We start from the raw sequence: 22210 nt of genomic DNA, 5'->3' as shown, positions 1-22210 counted from the left end.
TAAATATCAATTAAGTCCATCTTGTTTAATGTATCACTTAAAGCTTGTATTTCCTTATTTATTTTCATTTTGGACGATCTGTCTGTTGGTGAAAGTGGGGTGTTAAAGTCCCCTACTATGAATGTGTTACTGTCGATTTCCCCTTAGTGGCTGTTAGCATTTGCCTTATGTATTCAGGTGCTCGTATGTTGGGTGCATAAATATTTACAACTGTTATATCTTCTTCTTGGATTGATTCGTTGATCATTATGTAGTGTCCTTCTTTGTCTCTTGTAATAGTCTTTATTTTAAAGTCTATTTTGTCTGACGTGAGAATTGCTACTCCAGCTTTCTTTTGGTTTCCATTTGCATGGAATATCTTTTTCCATCCCCTCGCTTTCAGTCTGTATGTGTCCCTAGGTCTGAAGTGGGTCTCTTGTAGACAGCATATGTTCAGGTCTTGTTTTTGTATCCATTCAGCCAGTCTATGTCTTTTGGTTGGAGCATTTAATCCATTTACATTTAAGGTAGTTATTGATATGTATGTTCCTATTACCATTTTCTTAACTGTTTTGGGTTTTTAATTGTGAGTCTTTTCCTTCTCTTGTGTTTCCTGCCTAGAGAAGTTCCTTTAGCATTTGTTGTAGAGCTAGTTTGGTGGTGCTGAATCCTCTTAGCTTTTGCTTGTCTGTAAAGGTTTTAATTTCTCTGTCAAATCTGAATGAGATCCTTGCTGGGTAGAGTAATCTTGGTTGTAGGTTTTTCCCTTTCGTCACTTTAAATATGTCCCAACACTCCCTTCTGGCTTGCAGAATTTCTGCTGAAAGATCAGCTGTTAACCTTATGGGGATTCCCTTGTATGTTAATTGTTGCTTTTCCCTTGCTGCTTTTAATATTTTTTCTTTGTATTTAATTTTTGATAGTTTGATTAATATGTGTCTTGGCGTGTTTCTCCTTGGATTTATCCTGTGTGGGACTGTCTGCACTTCCTGGACTTGATTGACTATTTCCTTTCTCATGTTAGGGAAATTTTCAACTATAATCTCTTTAAATATTTTCTCAGTCTGTTTTTTTTCTATTCTTCTTCTGGGACCCCTATAATTCGAATGTTGGTGTGTTTAATGTTGTCCCAGAGGTCTCTGAGACGGTCCTCAATTCTTTTCATTCTTTTTTCTTTATTCTGCTCTGTGGTAGTTATTTCCACTATTTTATCTTCCAGGTCACTTATCCGTTCATCTGCCTCAGTTATTCTGCTTTTGATTCCTTCTAGAGAATTTTTAATTTCATTTATTGTGTTGTCCGTCATTGTTTGTTTGCTCTTTAGTTCTTCTAGGTCCTTGTTAAACATTTCTGGTGTTTTCTCCATTCTATTTTTAAGATTTTGGATCATCTTTACTATCATTACTCTGAATTCTTTTTCAGGTAGACTGCCTAATTCCTCTTCATTTGTTTGGTCTGGTGTGTTTTTGCCTTGCTCCTTCCTCTGCTGTGTATTTCTCTATTCTCATTTTGCTTAACTTACTGTGTTTGGGGTCTCCGTTTCACAGGCTGCAGGTTCATAGTTCCCATTGTTTTTGGTGTCTGCTCCCAGTGGGTAAGGTTGGTTCAGTGGGTTGTGTAGGCTTCCTGGTGGAGGCGACCGGTGCCTGTGTTCTTGTGAATGAGACTGGATCTTGTGTTTCTGGTGGGCAGGACCACATCCGGTGGTGTGTTTTGGGGTGTCTGTGACCTTATTATGATATTAGGCAGCCTCTCTGCTAATGGGTGGGGTTGTGCTCCTGTCTTGCTAGTTGTTTGGCATAGGGTGTCCAGCACTGTAGCTTGCTGGTCGTTGTGTGGAGCTGGGTCTTAGTGTTGAGATGGAGATCTGTGGGCGAGCTTTCACTGTTTGATATTACTTGGGGCCGGGAGGTCTCTTGTGGTCCAGTGTCCTGAACTCGGCTCTCCCACCTCAGAGGCACAGGCCTGACACCTGGCTGGAGCACCAAGACCCTGTCAGCCACATGGCTCTGATGAAAAGGGAGAAAAAAAGAAAGAAAGAGAGAGAGGGAGGGAGGGAGGGAGAGAGAGAGAGAGAGAGAGAAAGAAAGAGAAAGAAAGAAAGAGAGAGAGAAAGAAAAGAAAAAGAAAGAAAGAGAGAAAGAAAGAAAAGAAAAAGAAAGAAAAAATACAATAAAATAAAGTTAATAAAATAGAAAAAATTTATTAAAAATAAAAAAGTAATTTAAAGAAAAGAGAAATAAAGAAGAGAGCAACCAAACCAAAAACCGAATCCACCAATGATAACAAGCCCTAAAAACTATAACTATACTAAAAAACAAAACAAAATGGACAGTCAGAACCCTAGGACAAATGGCAAAAGCAAAGCTGTACAGACAGTATCACAGAAAGAAGCATATACATACAGACTCACAAAAAGAGGAAAAGGGAAAAAAAAGTACATATACATATATATATATAAAATAAACAAAGGAAGAGAGCAACCAAATCAATAAACTGCAAATGATAATAAACTCTAAATACTAAACTAAGATAAACATAAAACCAGAAACAAATTAGATACAGAAAGCAAACCCCAAGTCTACATTTGCTCCCAAAGTCCACCACCTCAATTTTGGGATGATTCGTTGTCTATTCAGGTATTCCACAGATGCAGGGTACATCAAGTTGATATTGGAGATTTAATCCACTGCTCCTGAGGCTGCTGGGAGAGATTTCCCTTTCTCTTCTTTGTTTGCACAGCTCCCGGGGTTCAGCTTTGGATTTGGACCCGCCTTTGCGTGTAGGTCGCCTGAGGGCGTCTGTTCTTTGTTCAGACAGGATGGGATTAAAGGAGCAGCTGATTCGGGGGCTCTGGCTCACTCAGGCTCAGGGGAGGGCGGGGTATGGATGCAGGGCGAGCCTGCGGCAGCAGAGGCCAGCATGACGGTGCAACAACCTGAGGTATCCCGAGTGTTCTCCTGGGGAAGTTGTCACTGGATCACGGGACCCTGTCAGTGGCGGGCTGCACAGGGTCCCAAGAGGGGAGGTGTGGATAGTGACCTGTGCTTGCACACAGGCTTCTTGGTGGCTGCAAGAGCAGCCTGAGCATCTCGTGCCCATCTCTGCTGTCCATGCTGTTAGCCGCGGCTGGCGCCAATCTCTGGAGCTTGTTTAGGCAATGCTCTGAATCCCTTCTCCTTGCACACCCCGAAACAGTGGTCTCTTGACTCTTAGGCAGGTCCAGGCTTTTTCCCGGACTCCCTCCTGGCTAGCTGTGGTGCACTAGCCCCCTTCAGGGTGTGTTCACGCAGCCATCCCCAGTCCTCTCCCGGGATCTGACCTCCAAAGCCCAAGCCTCAGCTCCCAGCCCCGTCTGCCCCAGCAGGTGAGCAGAGAAGCCTCTGGGGCTGGTGAGTGCTGGTCGGCACCGATCCTCTGTGCAGGAATCTCTGCTTTGCCCTCCGCACCCCTGTTGCTGCACTCTCCTCCGTGGCTCCCAAGCTTCACCCCCGCCACCCCCTGTCTCCGCCAGTGAAGGGGCTTCCTAGTGTGTGGAAACTTTTCCTCCTTCACAGCTCCCTCCCAGAGGTGCAGGTCCCATCCCTATTCTTTTGTCTCTGTTTTTCCTTTTTTCTTTTGCCCTACCCAGGTACGTGGGGATGTTTCTTGCCTTTTGGGAAGTCTTAGGTCTTCTGTTAAAATTAAGTAGGTGTTCTGTAGGAGTTGTTCCACATGTAAATGTATTTCTGATGTATTTGTGGGGAGGAAGGTGATCTCCACGTCTTACTCCTCTGCCATCTTGAAGGCACCCCTCACCCTCCCCCGTGGTTTATTTCTGAAGCTGGCTATCAGGTATCATGTATTTCTTATATTATGCCTTTTAAAATATTAAAGATTGAATGGATATGAAAGTTCTTCATATTTAATGACTACTTTTTGAAAAAATATTTTGAAGATCTTTTTATTTAACTTTTTTCCTGACTGGCAGTAAATCTGTCATCTAATGAGATCTTAAAATGGAAACAGGTAACTCAGAAGAGTAATAATATAGTATTGGGGATGTTATTTTGGTTCTTACCTCAAATTTGAAGGCCTTATGTTTTCCTTATGTTTCTACTTACTTAAACCTCTCTACAGTTTGTTTGGGTTGTTTTTAGGAGACCGTGTATCATATAAAACCAGTTATTATAAAAATGCCTTTTCTAAATTAAGGGGTAGTTTAGTAACCAAAGTTAGTTTCCAACCAAAACGTTAACTTCCTTACATCAAAACGTTTTAGAGGGAGTGTATATTTTATTTTAATTTAGTTGGTGTGGAAAATTATTATTCTTGAACGAATACATGTTTCCTCCTTCCATGTGGGTTTTTGTAGCAGACTTTAAATTTGAGTAACACAGTGATGCTGAATTTTCAGTCTTAAGGGCTCCCTGGCTTACTTAAATTAACTTTTTTTTACAAAGGTGCACGCCCCAAGTTTGGACGCCGACACAGTATGGAAAACATGGAACTTATGAAGTTAACACCAGAAAAGGTTGGCAGTTTTTATTTCTTGAACTATTATAACAAAATATTTTAGCAACTTTTAATTTAAATAATTTAAATAAGTCTTGTCATATATGGGTATCACTTTAACATTTTCCTTTGAAAAGAATCGAATCGAGTACAATGCAAAAAGAATGTGTACTGTGTGCTGCCATCTGTTTAAGAAAAGTTTTATGCATATATATCCTTTGTAGATGCATAAGACGTTTCTGGAATAATATATAAGATACTTGCTTGTAACGATTGCCTGTGGGGAAAGAATTGCTGTCTGGGTTAGGAGAAACACTTTTATATACTATTTTGAACTGTTTGAATATTTTACTATTTTACCATGTACATGCATTACTTTGTTTTTTTAATTAAAAGAAGAACAGGAAAATCAGAAAAGGATTAGGAAACTTTTTTCACCTAAATAACAGCAACATTATTGGCAAGATTAATGATATGTATGATCAAGCTAGTGTTTTTAACTGCATTTTTGAAAAGCATTTTTTTTAACTAACAAAGAAATAACTCTGTTCAAGATGCATCTTCTCTAGGTTTTTTTTTTAAGTAACAGAGAAGGGACTTTATAATTGGAAAAAGGTTATTGAAGAACAAATCTAGGCTGCTTTCTTCTACCTCCATTTATCTTAACTTTACATTGTTAAGGTATGCTCTTACACCTTTATGGTATATTTCTTGAAACACTTTTTATAAAATGTGTTTATTGTAGTAACTTTGGAAACTTCCAACAAGGAAATTGAAATTATCGGTAATCCCACCTCCCAGTAGTAACCAAAATTAATGTTTTTGTATTTATTCGTCTTGCATTTTCATATGAATATCATATTATAGATACTATTGTATAAGACATAGCAATATATCAACATCTTTCCATGTAATGAAATATTCTTCTGCTCTATTATTATAATAGGCATATTATTTTTTAATATTGACATTTTTTGTGTAAGTAGTCTTCATAAGACCAACATCTGATTTGAACTAATATCCAATATTTTTTTATTCCAAACAGTTACAGAGTTTTTTTAAAACTTCTGAAGGGCTTTATGATTTCCCCCATATATTTACCTCTTATATTGGTGAGTGGTTCTCAAATCCTTAAATCTGTAGATTATTTAAAAAAATAAAAAACCAGAACACAAAAAACTTAAGTCAATTTAGATCTCCTTCGTTTTTCTAGTAGGTAGGAAACTAGTAATAAGCAGCAAAATTAATTTGGTGCATCTGTAGTGGTACCAACAGTAAATTCCATGAGAAGCTGACCAGATTCAACCCTGTAATTTTCCAAGAGCCTAATGATGATAAAGCTTTATGTCTAATTTAAAATATGTTTAAGTGGAATTAGTTCTTTGTGATTTTTTTTTTACCTCATAATAAATATTTATTTGTTTTAGTTTTGGCTGCCTTGGGTCTTAGTTGAGGCATATGGGCTCCTCGTTATGGCACATGGGCTCTCTAGTTGTGGCCTGTGTGCTCAGTAGTTGCAGCGTGCAGGTTTAGTTGCCCTGCGGCATGTGGGATCTTAGCTCCCTGACCAGGGATCAAACCCACATCCCCTGCATTGGAAGATGGATTCTTAACCACTGGACCAACAGGGAAGTCCCTAACTTCCTGTTTGGAAGTCATAATAAAGTCAAAGAGTTCAGTACAGTTTTATCAACAAAAGATTACTACTGCTGTGTAAGTTTTAGATGTTATTTTTTAGGGTTATAAATTCTACATACATCCAAAATTTCCAGTTGTAGCAGATTTCTAAGTAACTCATACCAAGAATAAAACTTTGGCTTCTTCTCTGACCATTTAAATTTTATTTTTATGGACTTTTCGCAAACTTTGTTTTCTTAGGTTTTTAAAAACCTCCACTTTAATATTTTGATAATGAGAAATCCGTAACACACATTCGGTACAAGCTGTTGAAAACAGTGAGTTAGGGACTTCCCTGGTGGCGCAGTGGTTAAGAATCTGCCTGCCAATGCAGGGGACATGGGTTTGAGCCCTGGTCTGGGAAGATCCCACATGCTACAGAGCAACTAAGCCCGTGCGCCACAACTACTGAGCCTGCGCTCTAGAGCCCATGAGCCACAACTGCTGAGCCCGCATGCCACAACTACTGAAGCATGTACCTAGGGCCCATGCTCCACAAAAAGAGAAGCTACCGCAATGAGAAGCCCACGCACCAAAACGAAGAATATCCCCTGCTCGCCACAACTAGACCCGCACATAGCAACGAAGACCCAATGCAGCCAAAGATAATTAATTAAAAAAGAAAACAGTGAGATATACTGGCAAAAAGGAATTTATTAAGAGATCTAAGCCACTCACCCCCCTCCCCACCCCCAATTACTAAATGGCAGATTATATATAGCTTTGGTGGTTTTTTTCATGTTGTGCTTTCCATTTATAATTGTGTAGGTTCAAAACTGGAACAGTGAAATTCTTGCTAAACAAAAACCTCTTATTGCCAAACCTTCTGCAAAGCTCCTCTTTGTCAACAGATTGAAGGGGAAAAAATACAAAAGTAATTCCTCCACTAAAGTTCTCCAAGATGCCAGTAATTCCATCGATCACCGAATTTCAAATTCTCAAAGGGTATGTTTAAAATAAGTTTTTGAATTTTTTATATTCATACTGGATTTTTGTAATATATTTTTAGATATTCAGTATAAAATATCTTTGTTATTCAAAGAAGTCTTCTGTATTTTCCTATCTTTTCTGTGTTCTTCAAAGCTAGAAACTATAATTACTCCATTCATAGATAAGTTGCTCCACTACTTTGGGCAGTAATTATTTCTTTGTGTTTTAAGTCACTGTTGTTTGCAAAAATACTACCTTCATTTCACCAGAGCGTCTCCCAGTGAAAATGTCCTCCACTCAGTCTAGAAGTCAGAACAAATGAAATTCAGATGTTCAAGGAGTTTTAAATACTAATTTAAAATGAAGAGTGTCTGCATGCATCAATTTCTGTTTATTTCTGTTGTTAAAATGATAGTTAAAAACGATTTTGTTTAAAAGTGAGCATAGAAATCAGATTATTAAACATAAAAAAATATTTAGAAATTGAAAAATACCATGGGTTTACTGGTAAGTATCAGGGGTATCTCTATCTACCCTACAGTCTGATAAAAAGATCAAAATAAATTACAAAGAAGATACTTCAAATTATCAAGTCCATTTTTCAAGCAGTTGAGAACCTTTGAAAAAATTGTTAGCCTTTTATTTATTAACAGAAATTTCTATTGGTCCTGTTGTCAGCATTTTTTTTTTTTGTATCTGCACCCTTGTAGTGTCCTTTGCCTTGGTTTTTATCAGTTTTTTACATGTTCCTTACACATGTATGACTAACAAAAGGAAATTATTATTATTATATTATTAAAAATATTATGGGGTATATAAAAATGGTCCAAGAATATTTTTGTAGATCTGGAAGGCATATCTTTGTTCAAGGTTTGAGGTCTTAACTAAGCCCACTTAGCCCAACCAAAAATGTCTGTATTTTTGGAGCCTGTCTTTTGATATTCAGAATTTTTAATTAGAGGCTTTTTGCCCCTAGGGAAAAGTCTTTTTGTTAGTGATTAAGACAGTTGACTATGGCTTATGTACATACTTATTCCCAAACCTCAAGCTTGACGTGTTAAAAATTGTGCTGTCTCAAGCCCTCCTGTTTTCCTTACTTCAATTAAAGGGATACCATGTATACTACGCTGTCACCCAAGCTAGGAACGCCGGTGTCATTCTAGACTCCCTCTCCTTCATTGACCACATCCAGTTAATCCCTATATCACTCAGATCTGCCCTGACCACCGTCCCCCCACCTTTAAAAAAAATCTGTTACTATGTGTTAGTTCTTAATGTACTGCTTTATCTCTTACCCAGATTTCTGGAATAGGCACCTGAACTGACCCCTTTCCTTCCATTATTAACCCTTGCAATCAATTGGAAGGGCCAGTTCTGTTTCTGTACAAAACCGCTTAAAACTGGCTATTACCAGTGCTTCTCTTATGTCACATAGGATGTCTTTAACTTGTTAGTATGTCATACAGAGGTCCTTGTGTTGGTCTCTTCTTCCCCTCCCCTTTTCACCACCCCTGCATACCCTTCAGTTCATTATCCCCTAAACACTACAAAGCTTTGGAATTACGCATTAATCTGTGTGAAACATCTCTACCCTGCAAATGCTTATTCACTCTCCAGGAACCCACTCAAATATCACATAAGTTTCTGCTGTTTCACTTAAGAATTAGTTACACCCTTCTCCCAAGGCTCATAACAGTTTGTATATATGTACTTCTATTATAATACTATCATTATGAAAACTAAAATAATTACTTTTATTAAACATTAGTTATTTTAGTTTTGAAGATTTCCAAATAAAGTATAACTGGTACCCCTCTGTCTCAAATATTCATTTATTTGAAGTTTATATTTCTTCAGGATCTTCAAATCTTTAAATACAATAAAAGACCTTAAAAATCACTATGCCAGGAAAATATACATGCTTTCTTACTTTAATCAGTTCTTAGAAAGACTAGTTTACTTAAATTCTGTTGTAGAATCTTAGAACTGAACTTTGAACCTGGGGTACATGCCTATATCACTGATATTTGCATAATTTATTCAGTATCTGTAGCAGTTCCCCTAAGTCTGAGGTACATGTATTTAGCTTTAGGAATACAAGGATTAAAAAGTAACTAGAAATGCTTTTTGTTAGTTGGATTGAAATAACTTTTTATTACCAAGTGGTTGGCATCTTGTATAAAGAAAATGTCAATTTTTTATTTTTAATCTTCGTTTACCATTTGCATTTGAGGTATATATGATATTGTTTCATTGATGATCTAAGGATAATGCTGAAATATTTAGACTTCCTCTCAATATTTTAGAAAATCAGTGCAGATACTATTGGAGATGAAGGGTTCTTTGACCTACTGAGCCGATTTCAGAGCAATCGGATGGATGATCAGAGGTGCTGCTTAAAAGAACAGAACTCCGGATCAGCTTCAACAGCAGCTTCTGCCACTCCCCCCAGAATGATGCTACAAAGTAAGTTATCTGTGCTTCTCCTGCAATTTGATATTCTTGTGATTTATTTCTGAGAATTTAGGAGGTACAGTAAAGGAGCCTGAATCAAGGTACATCTGAAACGCTGGTATTTGTACAGTTTCAAACAAGGTTTTGTTTCAGTTCCCCTAAGTTTAATCTGTATTTCTGGTCCAGTGCACTTTCTACTAACTATATCATACTGCCTCCCAAGTTTCCTAGGGGGTGGGGGAAAAAATCTAACTTTAAAAAAATAAAAATAATGAGGAAAAAATTATAGTTATACATACCTTATAATTACATGTAAAATGCAGATACTTCATATGTGGATTAAAAAAGAAAAGCCAAGACAGACTGAAGAGGAACCTATGGCTATAGCAGAAGCTAAGGCTTGCCTGGGCCTTCGAAAGATCTAAAATAGGTTACTTAAAATTTTCTATTTCAGTTACCAAAAGACTTCCTCCCCCATAGACCAAGACTTGCCAGCAGCACTTAACTCGAAGTTTAGTTAGCTGAATGTCCTATCCAGGGCATGGGATAAAAATACTGTCCATTCATCCTGGTCTGAGAAAGTATGTGAGAAAAACAATTTAGTTACCTTCTGAAATCTAGCCCCATATCTTATAAAGTTACATATTGGGTGACATTAGATAAAGGGAAATATAGTCAAGTCCGAATTACCTCCAAGCGGACCATCTGAAGTACTCTGGGATTCATTCTTCCCTCCCCACCCATCTAGTCTGGCCCCAGCCTATCAGTGACTCTCAGTGACGGAGCTAAAGCAGGAGGGCAGAAAGGGTGTTGGGAGTGAATAAGGCAGAAAGAAATTGTATGTATATAATAAATATGCTTAAATAACTTTATTATTTTTTCATTTTTTTTCCTCTTTTCATAGCACCATCTGTTTCCATGGTGTCCCCCAACACAGATGAGTTTTTAGACCTTCTTGCCAGCTCACAGAGCCGCCGTTTGGATGATCAGAGAGCCAGTTTCAGTAATTTGCCCGGGCTTCGTCTGACACAGAACAACAGTCAGTCAGTACTTGGCCACCTGATGACTAATGACAACAAAGAGGCTGATGAAGACTTCTTTGACATCCTTGTAAAATGTCAAGTATGTCTGCATATTTTTGTCATTCCGTGTATATAGCTCAGATGTTGTTGAGAGCTTTGGCAGTATTATGATTCTAAATTGGGAAAAGCTCATTTTGTATTAGAAAGGCAATAAGTTGATTATTCAGGGGTCCATCAGACACTGTTTCTCCCTTATGATCGCTTCATATTTTGTGTTCCTTTTGGCTGGTGAGGTGGGATGTTGCCGATGACTCCCTCTGAGCTGTAGTAGAGACTACAGGAAGAGCCCCTCTTCTGAATGCATCAGGAGCAACCCAGTGATTAATATGGAGAGAGTCTAGCTGGGGCCCTTTCTAGACAGTTTACCATTTGGGAGAAATGTATATATTGAGATAGCTTTCATATTTTAGCTGTTTTAATAATTATTAACCAAAGTGGTTAAGAAATATCTCAAATGGCTTGGACAGGACCATGAGAAAAATAATGCTTATTTTCACTAAAAAGAGACATTTCCTGTGCCTAACCCTAGTTCTGTGTTCTATGTCTCAGTTTTCTCATTCATAAAGAGATGAAATGATGATCTCTCATTCATTCAATCAAAATATTACTGAACACCTTTTATGTTCTGGGCACTATTCTAGATATTGGGGATACTTTTTAAAGGATCCTACATTTTAGCGGGAGAGACATTAAGAGTGTGTGTGTACAGATACATAGATAGGTAGTATATGTCAGGTACTGATACTTGCTATAAAGAAAATTAAAGCAAGATAAAGAGGTAATGGGTAACCAGGGGTGGTGGTGGTGGTGGTTGATGGAGTGTCTGTTTTAGACGTGGTGGTTAGGCAAGACCTTTCTGGGTTGACACTTGAACACAGACCTGAATGAGGTAAAGCAGTCAGCCATGTGCATATTTACCGGAAGAGCATTCCATGCAGAGACAGCAAGTCCCCTCTTGGATATAGAAGCTTAGCAGGTTCAAGGAATGGCAAGGTGGCCAGTGTAGTGTGACTGGTGTAGAGTGAGTAAAGGGTAGAGGAAAGTGCTACAGGATGAGGATGGAGAAGTGATCAGTGCCTAGATCATATAGGCTCTTGTAGGCCATGATGAGGTCTTGTGTTCCAGATGTGATAGGAAGACATTGGATGGTTCTGGGAGATCATCCTGACCATCACTGAAAGAATGTAGTGGCAAAGGGTGTTTGTTAGTAGGAAAACCAGCTAGGAAACTAATGTGGTAATAAGGCAAAAAATATTGGTGACTTGGACTAGCATGGTGGGAGCAGTGATGATAAGTGGTCAGAATAGGGATATAACTTGAAATTATGGTTGGTTGGCAAGACCTGTTAATAAACTGGATGGAGGGTATGAGAAAGAGAATCAAGGATGATTCCTACCTTCTTGGCTTGAATAACTGAGTAAACGGATGGTGCCATTTACTGAAATGGAGAAGACCAGAGGAGAGACAGGTATTGGGGGGGGGGGGGGAGAAAAGCAAGAGTTTTACTTTAGATATGTAAATGTGGGAAACCTAATTAGACATTCAAGTGGAATAGGCATTATTAAAATAAAAACCTGGAGCCCCAGATAGAAGTAACTCTAGGAGTCATCAGCATATAGCTGGTATTAAAGCCCTGGGAAAGAGATTACATAAAGAATAGATAAGGAAATAGGAAGACTAAGCCCTGGGCACTGGAAAACCACTAATTGGATAAAGGAAGATGAACCACTGAAGCAGGAAATCAGCCAGAGATTTGGAAGAAAACTTGGAGAGTGTGGTAGAAGCCAAGTGAAGAAAGTGTTTAAGGAATGTTCATCTGTGTCAGATGCTGCTAAGAAGCTAAGTAAGATGATGGCTGAGCCTACTAGATATGGCAACATTTATAATTGTGAAAGATACTGTTTTAGTGGCATGAGGGGGCAAAGGACTGAGTGGGTTGAGAAAATGGGAAATGTAAAAGGGGAGATAGTACACAGAAAAAAAGGAAGGCAAAGAAATGAATCATAAGTTGGAGGGGGTTATAGGATATAGGTGGGTTTTTCCTTATTTTGAGAGTTAATATACAGCATGTCTGCTGATGGAATGATCACATAGAGAGGGGAACCAGTGATGCAGAAGAGTATAGGATAAAGAACAGTTTTTGCATAGGTGAGAAGGAAAACAGAGTATATGTGTACAGACTTGGAGGTAGAAGCAAGTAGGAATCATCTCTGGTTGCTTTTATTTTCTTAGCAAAGTAAGAAGTAGAGCTATTTAAGGCAGAAGACCTAAACAGACATTTCTCCAAAGAAGACATACAGAGGCCAAGAGGCACAAGAAAAGATACTCAACATGGCTAATTATGAGAGAAATGCAAATCAAAACTACAGTGAGGTATTGCCTCACACAGGTCAGAATCCCATCATCAAAGAAAGAGTCTACAAATAACAACTAGAGAGGGTGTGGAGAAAAGGGAACCCTCCTATGCTGTTGGTAGGAATGTAAATTGGTAAAGCCACTATGGAGAACAGTATGGAGGTTCCTTAAAAAACTAAAACTTGGACTTCCCTGGTGGCACAGTGGTTAAGAATCTGCCTGTCAATGCAGGGGACACGGGTTCGATCCCTGGTCCGGGAAGACCCCACATGCCGCAGAGCATCTAAGCCCGTGTGCCACAACTACTGAGCCTGTGCTCTAGAGCCCATGAGCCCACGCGCCAAAGCTACTGAAGCCCACGTGCTGCAACTAGTAGCACAGCTACTAGAGCCTGCGTGCTGCAACTACTGAAGCCTGCGCACCTAGAACCCATGGTCCTCAACAAGAGAAGCCACCACAATGAGAAGCCCACATACCACAACGAAGAGTTAGCCCCCGCTTGCCACAACTAGAGAAAGCCCGATGCAGCAACGAAGACCTGGCACAGCCAAAAAAAAAAAAAAGACAATCCAAATTCAAAAATGGGCAAAGAGGCACAACACTGTAAACCAATTATACTTCAATTAAAACAAACAAAAGAACTAAAAATAGAGTTACCCTATTATCCTGCAATTCCACTCCTGGGCATATATCTGGAGAAAACTCTTATTTGAAAAGATACATGCACCCCTACGTTCATAGCAGCACCATTTACAACAGCCAAGACATGGAAACAACCTAAATGTCCATTGACAGATGAATGGATAAAGAAGATGTGGTACATAAATACAATGGAATACCTACTCAGCCATAAAAAAAGAATGAAATAATGCCGTTTGAAGCAACATGGATGGACCTAGAGATTATCATACTAAGTGAAGTAAGTTAGAGAAAGACAAATACCATATGATATCACTTATATGTGGAATCTAAAACGTGATACAAATGAACTTATCTATGAAACAGAAACAGACTCACAGACATAGAGAACAAACTTATGGTTACCAAGGGGGGGGAAAGGGGACAGGGGGGGAAAGGGGACAGGGGGAGGGATAAATTAGGAATTTGGAATTAACATATACACACTACTATATATAAAATAGATAACCAACAAGGTTCTACTGTATAGCACAGTGAACTGTATTCAATATATTGTAATAAACCATAAGGGAAAAAAATATGAAAAAGAAAATATGTATAACTGAATCACTCTGCTGTACACCAGAAACTAACACAACATTGTAAATTAACTATACTTAATTTAAAAAAAAAAAAAAAGAAATAGAGGGACTTGCTTGGTGGTCCAGTGGTTAAGAATCTGCCTTCCAATGCAGGGGATGCAGGTTCGATCCCTGGTTGGGGAACAAAGACCCCACGTGCCAAGGGGCAACTAAGCCCACATGCCAGAACTAGAGAGCCCATGTGCAACTACAGCGCCCACGTGCTGCCACAACTAGAGAGAAGCCTGCACACTGCAACAAAAGATCCTGCGTGCTGCAACTAAGACCTGACGCAGCCAAAAGAATAAACTGAATGAATGAATGAATGAAAGAAAAATAGAGCCATTTAGCAGAGATTGAGGTTGGAGCATGGTAATTATGAAAACAAAAGGAAGTGGAGTATAGTTGACTTGGAGAAACTAAAAGCATACTGGCCAGGGAAAACAGGGTTGCTGAGCTGTGCTGAGGTTCACAGTCATGGAACTAAGGCTGGTCAGTGTAGTTGTATATTTTCTCCAGTCATAACCAGCTGCTTAAGGAGGCAGAGAGAGAGATTTAATCAAGCTTTGTATTGCTAGGAGAATAGGATAGAGAGGGAGAGCAATGTCAGGAAGTGCTTTTAGTAACAGATTTTGGAACCTGGACTGTGTCTAAGAAGGGACGTAAGGAAAGGTGTGAAAGTGAAAAGTGGCAGTGGTCTCAGTGGATTCAAGAAATGCTGAAGTTACTTACCTAATAACACACCATCAACATCTATAAAGCAAAAATTGACAGAACTGAAGGGAGAAATGGAGTTTTTACAATAATAGTTAAAGACTTCAATCCCCACTCTCATTACTGGGTAGGACAACCAAGCAGAAGATAAGAAAAAACAGAGGACAACAACACGATAAACCAACTACATCTAACAGATTAGAATAATACACAACAGAACAGAGTACACATTCTTACATGTATGTGGGACACTCTCCAGGACAGACCATACGTTATGCCACAAATTAAGTCTCAACAGATATCTTAAGATACTATACAAAGTATCTTCTCCAACCAAAATAGGATGAAGTTAGAAGCAACAGAAGGAAAAATTGCAAAATTCACAAATTTGTAGAAGTTAAACCAGTGGGTCAAAGAAGAAATTAAAAGGGAAATTAGAAAATACCTAGGGACTTCCCTAGTGATCCAGTGGGTAAAACTCCACACTCCCAATGCAGGGGGCCTGGGTTTGATCTCTGATCAGGGAACTAGATCCCCCCATGCATGCTGCAACTAAAGAAGCCCATGTGCCACAACTAAGTGTCCACGTGATGCAACTAAGAAGTCCACATGCCACAACTAAGAGCCCACCAGCACACAACCAAGTGTCCACATGATACAACTAAAGATCCCGCGTGCCACAAGGAAGATCCTGTGTGCCGCAACTAAGACACAGTGCAGCCTAAATAAATATTTTAAAAAAACACAAAAAACCTAGAGACTAATGAAAATGAAAACACAATTTACCAAAACTTATGGGATGCAGTGAAGGCAGTGCTCAGGAAAATTTATAGCTGTAAATGCTTACATTAAAAAAGAAAGATCGGGCTTCCCTGGTGGCGCAGTGGTTGGGAGTCCACCTGCTGATGCAGGGGACACGGGTTTGTGCCCCGGTCCAGGAAGATCCCACATGCCGTGGAGCGGCTGGGCCCGTGAGCCATGGCCGTTGAGCCTGCGCATCCGGAGCCTGTGCTCCGCAGTGGGAGAGGCCACAACAGTGAGAGGCCCGCGTACAGCAAAAAAAAAAAAAAAAAAAAAAAAAGATCTCAGATCAACAGCCTAACTTTACAACTTAAGGAACTAGAAAAAGAACAATAAACTAAACTTAAAACTAGCAGAAGGAAGGAATAATAAAGATTAGAGCAGAGGCAGAGAGAACATGAAAAAATAGAGAAAAATCAACAAAATCAAAAGTTGGTTCTTTGAAAAGATTAACAAAATTGACAAACTTTTAGCTGTATTAAGAAAAAGAGAAGGTTCAAATTACTAAAATTAGAAATGAAAGCAGGGACATTACTACTGATTCTACAGAAATAAAAAGAATTATAGGAGAATGTTATGAATGACTGTATGCCAACAGCTGGATAATCTAGATGAAATGGGCAAATAACTAGAAACACAAAACCAAGACTGAACCATGAAGAAATAGAAAATAGATCCATAATTCATAAGGAGATTGTATTAGTAATTAAAAACCTCCTGACAAAAGAAAAGCCCTGGACTTGATGGCTTAATGGGTGAATTCTACCAAATATTTAAAGAACACCAATTCCAAAAATTGTAAAAAAGGGAACATTTCCCATTCCTAAGTCATTCTATGAGGCAAATATTGCCCTGATACCAAAGCCAGTTAAGACTTTATAAGAAAACTACAGACCAATATCCTTTTTGAATATAGATGCAAAAATTAGCAACAAAATACTAGCAACCAGAAGCCAGTGGCATATTAAAAGGATTATATGCCATAACCTGATGGGATTTATTCCTGGAATGCAAAGATGGTTCAACATATGGAAATCAATCAATGTAATATACCACATTAATAGAATGAAGGAAAAAAACACAGTCATCTCAGTTGATGCAGAAAAGTCACTTGACAAAATTCAACACATCTTCATGATAAAAAAAACTAAGAATAGTAGGAAACTACAATGACATAATAAAAATCATTTATGAACCACACACACAGCTATCATCATGCTCAGTGGTAAAAGACTGAAAGCTTTTAAGATCAGGAACAAGACATGGATGCCCACTTTGCCACTTATATTCAACATAGTACTGGAAGTTCTAGCCAGTTAGGCAAGGAAAAGAAACAGAAGGCAGCCAAATTGGAAAAGAAGTAAAATGATCTGTTTGGAGATGACAGAGTCTTATATGTAGAAAATCCTAAAGATTTCACCAAAAAACTATTAGAACTAAGAAGGAAAGTTACAAGATCAACATCCAAAATCAGTTGCGTTTCTATACACTAATAATGAACAGTCCAAAAAGGAAATTAAGAAAACAATTCCACTTACAATAGCATCAAAGAGAATAAAATACTTAGGAATTAACCAAGAAGGTGAAAGACTTGTACAGTGAAAACTACAAAATATTTCTGAAAGAAATTAAATATGACGTAAGTCTCTCCCACTGGAAGACTTAAGATTGTTAAAAAGTCAATACTGTTTTGACACCTGACATAATCCCATCGCTCCTCATTTGTGGGGTAGTGTGACAGAATGGTCAGACCAGTGTACTGGTCTGACAATTACTTAATAAAGTGAAAAAAAATTTTTTTAAGTCAGTACCACCCAGAGTGTGATCTACATATTTAATGCAATCCCTATCAAAAATTTCAGTGATGCTTTTTTACAAAAATTTAAAAATCCATCCTAAAATTCATATGGAATCTCAAGGAAACCCAAATAGCCAAAACAATCTTGAACAAGAAGAACAAAGTTGGAGGACTCACACTTCCTGGTTTCAGAATTTATCACAAAGCTACAGTAATCAAAACAGTGTGATACCAGCATAATGAGGCCCAATGGAATTGAATAGCCCAGAAATAAACACTCTTATATACTGTCAAACAGTTTTCAACAAGGGTGACAAGACCATTCAGTATGGAAGGAAGTCTTATCAACAGTTGATGCTGGGAAAACAGGATATCCACATACAAAAGAATTAAGTTGGACCTTTACCTAATACCATATACAAAAATTAACTCAAAGTGGATCAAAGACCTAAATATAAGTGCTAAAAAACTATAAAGCTCTTAGAAGAAAACGTAAGGGGAAAGCTTCATGACTTTGGATTTGGCTATGGTTTCTGGGTTACAACACCAAAGGCACAGGCAACAAAAGAAAAAAAAGACATATTGGACTTCATGAAAACTTAAAACTTTTATGGATCAAAGGACACCATCAACAAAGCAAAAAGGCAACCCACAGAAAATATGTGCAAATCATATAACATAAAGATTAATCTAGAATATAGAGAACTCCAAAAGCTCAACAACAAAAACCTGATTCAAAAGTGGGCAAAGAACCCAAATAGATATTTCTCCAAAGAAGATATACAAATGGCCAGTAATTATAGGAAATGATGCTTGACGTCACAAATCATTAGAGAAATGTAGCTCAAAACCACAATGAGGGACTTCCCTGGTGTCACAGTGGATAAGACTCCATGCTCCCAATGCAGGGGGCCCGGTTCGATCCCTGGTCAGGGAACTAGATTCCCCATGCATGACGCAACTAAGAGTTCACATGCCACAACTAAGACCTGGTGCAACCGAAAAAAAAAAAACAACCCACAGTGAGATACCACCTCATGCCCATTAAGATGGCTATCAAAACAAGCCAAAAAATGCAGAAAATAGCAAATGCTGGTGTAGATATGGAGAAATTGGAACCCTTGTGTACTTCAGGTGGGAATATAAAATGGTGCAGCTGCTATGGAAAATGGTACGGCAGTTCCTCAAAAAGTTAAAAACAGAATTATCATACACAGTCCCACTTCTAGGTATGACTGAAAGCAGGGACATGAACAGATATTTGTACACCCATATTCATAGCAGCATTATTCACAACAGCCAAAAAGGTGGAAGCAACCCAAGTGTCCATCAGCAGATGAATGCATAAACAAAATGTGGTGTACATACACAGTAGAATATTTTCAGCCTTAACAACATGCTGCAACATGGATGCTGAGAAACATGCAGTCACAAGAGGACAAATACTCTGATGCCACTCATGTGAGCTAGTTAGAGTGGTCCAATTAACAGTGACAAGGTAGAACGGTGGTTGCAGAGGCTGGAGAGAGGGGAGAATGGGGAGTTGTTGTTTAATAGGTTTAGAGTTTGTCTTGCAAGATGAAAAAAGTTCTGGAGATGGATGGTGGTGATGATTGCACAAAAATATGAATGTACCTGATCCTGAACTGTACACTTAAAAATGGTTAAAATGGTAAATTTTGGGGCTTCCCTGGTGGCGCAGTGGTTGAGAGTCCGCCTGCCGATGCAGGGGAGACGGGTTCGTGCCCCGGTCTGGGAAGATCCCACATGCCGCGGAGCGGCTGGGCCCGTGAGCCGTGGCCGCTGAGCCTGTGCGTCCAGAGCCTGTGCTCCGCAACGGGAGAGACCACAACAGTGAGAGGCCCGCATACCGCAAAAAAAAAAAAAAAATGGTAAATTTTATATTTATTTTACCTCAGTTTTTTAAAAAATGATTTACTGGGGGGTAGTACTGGGGAGCTTGATCTAGAAAAATAGGAGTCCGTGGTCAACATGAGATATTTTAAAATCATGATTTCAAAGACGGTGCAGTTATTGAGAATGACTGTGTCTGGCCTGTGACCATGGGAGCTATTGGATAAGGCAGAGGGCAAGGATGAAACACCAGAGGAGGGGAGGTCTAGGAACTGAAGCGCCTGAGTGTTGGGTAAACTTAGAGGAAAGTGAAATGACCACGAATCGTGATGGGAGAGATGATGAAGAGTGAACCAGGTGTGTGTGGAGGGTGGGATGGCGCTGACTAGGAATCCGGGCAGCCACGGCACCCTCACTGGGCGGTGGGGTTAAACGCTCAGGCGTGTTAGTACACAGCGCCTAGCAACACGGGGCACTCCGATGTCAGCCATCACATTCCTACTTGTATTCTTGAGTTACAATACCAGACACTGTCCTGTAGACTTTTAAGTGCTTTCATTTGATCAAAAACATTTCTAACGTACTTCTAAAATAAGAATCGTAAGTCAGAACTTGAAGGAAAAATTCACTCTGGGTTATTTATTTCCTTAACAGATTTTATTGCCTAAGACAAGGGTAGGCAAACTTTTTCTGTAAAGGGCCAAAGAAAATATTTTAGGCTTTTTGGGGCCCTGTGGCCTTTGTTGCAACTGCTCAGCTCTGCCCTTGTAGCAGGCAAACAGCCGTACACAGTTCATAAACAAACAAGCGTGGTATTGAAACGAAAGTACTGTTTAAAAAAACAGTGGGCAGTGGGTTATAGTTTGCTGACCCTTGGCCGAAGACAGTATTTATAAGGTAGTGATGTAGGGTTTCTGTACCTAACATGATATTCCTAAGGATTTGGTACGTTGTATTTGGTGATGCCTATTACAGTAAGATTATAACCTTAGACATAGGTGACCTTGCATCTTAACTAATCTTACCAAAGCCATGAAGCTATGGCTTCATATTTGTTATACACAATACTTGTTATGCTCTGATTATATAAGTCATTTCAAATAAAAGATCTTACTAGGTTTCAGGTCTAAAGATTGAGTAAACTTCTAAGAGGCAGAAAATGTTTAAAGCTACATTTTCTTATTGTGAATGACAGACATAACATACCTTGGTGCTCTCCTTCCCTGCAGTATTTGTATTTTAATCTCTTTCTTGTAAATTTTTAGGGATCCAGATTAGATGATCAAAGATGTGCTCCACCACCTGCTGCCACAAAGGGACCAACAGTACCAGATGAGGACTTTTTTAGCCTTATTTTACGGTCTCAAGCAAAAAGAATGGATGAACAGAGAGTTCTTTTACAAAGAGATCAAAACACAGACACTGAATTTGGACCGAAGGACCTTTTGCAGAATAATGCTCTGTTGGAACTTGAAAATTCAGGAAGAAAATAAGCAAACCACTAGTATACAATGAATATCTTTTTTAAAGCAACCTTATTTCCTTTCAGAACACTGCAGGAAAATTCAATCTATTACTTTTTTCCTTCAAAGGAGAAATTACAGCACTGTACTGAGCTTAAAATGTTTTTAGCCTGATGTAAATATTTAACCTTTGATAGCATAGTATTAATTAACATTCCTCTGGACACTCGTTTCAGGGTAGAGGTGGGAACTAGGGATCTGGGCCTTTGTTCTTTCTAAAAATCCTCCAGGTGATTTTTACGGGCAGTGAAAAATCAACTTTTGTGATTACTGCTTGGGATTATGTTCTTCCGCAACTTGTTAGATTCCTTTACCTAGTATTTGTAAAGTAGGAAGGTAAATGAATCTAGCCTAGGATTTAATCCTCTTGCTGAGGTAGATTTTTTTTTTTTTACTTTTAATTGACAATGGCTCTTTTTTATACCGATGTAGTGGGAAATTATGCTATTTCATAAAAATAATATACTTGACCAGTGTGTAAAAAATTATACAGTCTATTAAAAAATCTAGATTTTTTTCCACTAAGAAAATCTCTATTTTCAATATAATTTTAGGCCAAAACCATTATAAAAGAAACTCTTAAAAATAAACTTATTTAGCATGTTTTGGCCTCTGTGTAATTTTTTAAATAACTAATTTTTATATATTTACATATATAAGTAAGTACAGATATGTATATATGTACATTGTGTGTGTGTGTGTGTGTGTATGTCTATGTATATAAAATGGTTTAAAATTGTATGTTCTGTTGCAAAATACTGTTGTAAAACTTTTTAGGACCTAATGTCAGAAAATCCAAAACCCTCATGTGACTCTGTCAAGAACGTAGGTCACAAAAATTAAGTACGAAAGACATAGGTTAAGCCCTCAGTTGTCATTAAGCCTCCTCCCAGAAACTGAAGGTGGTTTTACAAGGAGACATAATGCAACATGACATAAGTTTAGCAAGTCAACAAGGATGGGACAGAGCTGGGCCTGGACTAAGGCTGAATTGCATAATACAAATGCCCACGCCTGGAACAAGTTGGCAACTCATTCACCTCTGGTTGCTTCTGATTCTACACAGCTGGGATGGGATCTAGGGATCTGGGCCTTTGTTCTTTCTAAAAATCCTCCAGGCGATTTTTACGGGCAGTGAAAAGCACTTCTACAAATAGCTAATGTTTTAAAAAATGAGAAGAAAGATAGTTACACAATCTGGACTCACATTAAGGGCTCAGAGGAAAAAAAAAACGATTACTCCTGTTTCTGAGATCAGACACAAATTTTGTCAAAAGTACTAACACCTGG

At 38.6% G+C, this 22210-nt stretch overlaps 1 protein-coding gene across 3 annotated transcripts in view; it reads left to right on the top strand.

Moving 5' to 3' along the window:
• GPSM2 (G protein signaling modulator 2) overlaps nt 1-21523 on the top strand; it is a 62845-nt gene extending 41322 nt beyond the window's left edge. For all 3 annotated transcript variants that reach the window (XM_033434399.2, XM_033434387.2, XM_033434403.2), the window contains 5 exons: nt 4422-4492; nt 6919-7095; nt 9387-9546; nt 10439-10656; nt 20663-21523. In XM_033434399.2, the coding sequence (XP_033290290.1) occupies nt 4422-4492; nt 6919-7095; nt 9387-9546; nt 10439-10656; nt 20663-20890 (854 nt within the window). In that variant the 3' untranslated portion in view covers nt 20891-21523. The remainder of the gene's footprint in view (nt 1-4421; nt 4493-6918; nt 7096-9386; nt 9547-10438; nt 10657-20662) is intronic.
• The last annotated feature ends 687 nt before the right edge of the window (nt 21524-22210 follow it).

The sequence above is a fragment of the Orcinus orca genome, chromosome 1 (assembly GCF_937001465.1).
Source record: "Orcinus orca chromosome 1, mOrcOrc1.1, whole genome shotgun sequence".
Lineage (NCBI taxonomy): Eukaryota > Metazoa > Chordata > Mammalia > Artiodactyla > Delphinidae > Orcinus > Orcinus orca.
This window is presented reverse-complemented; position numbering and strand designations above follow the sequence as displayed.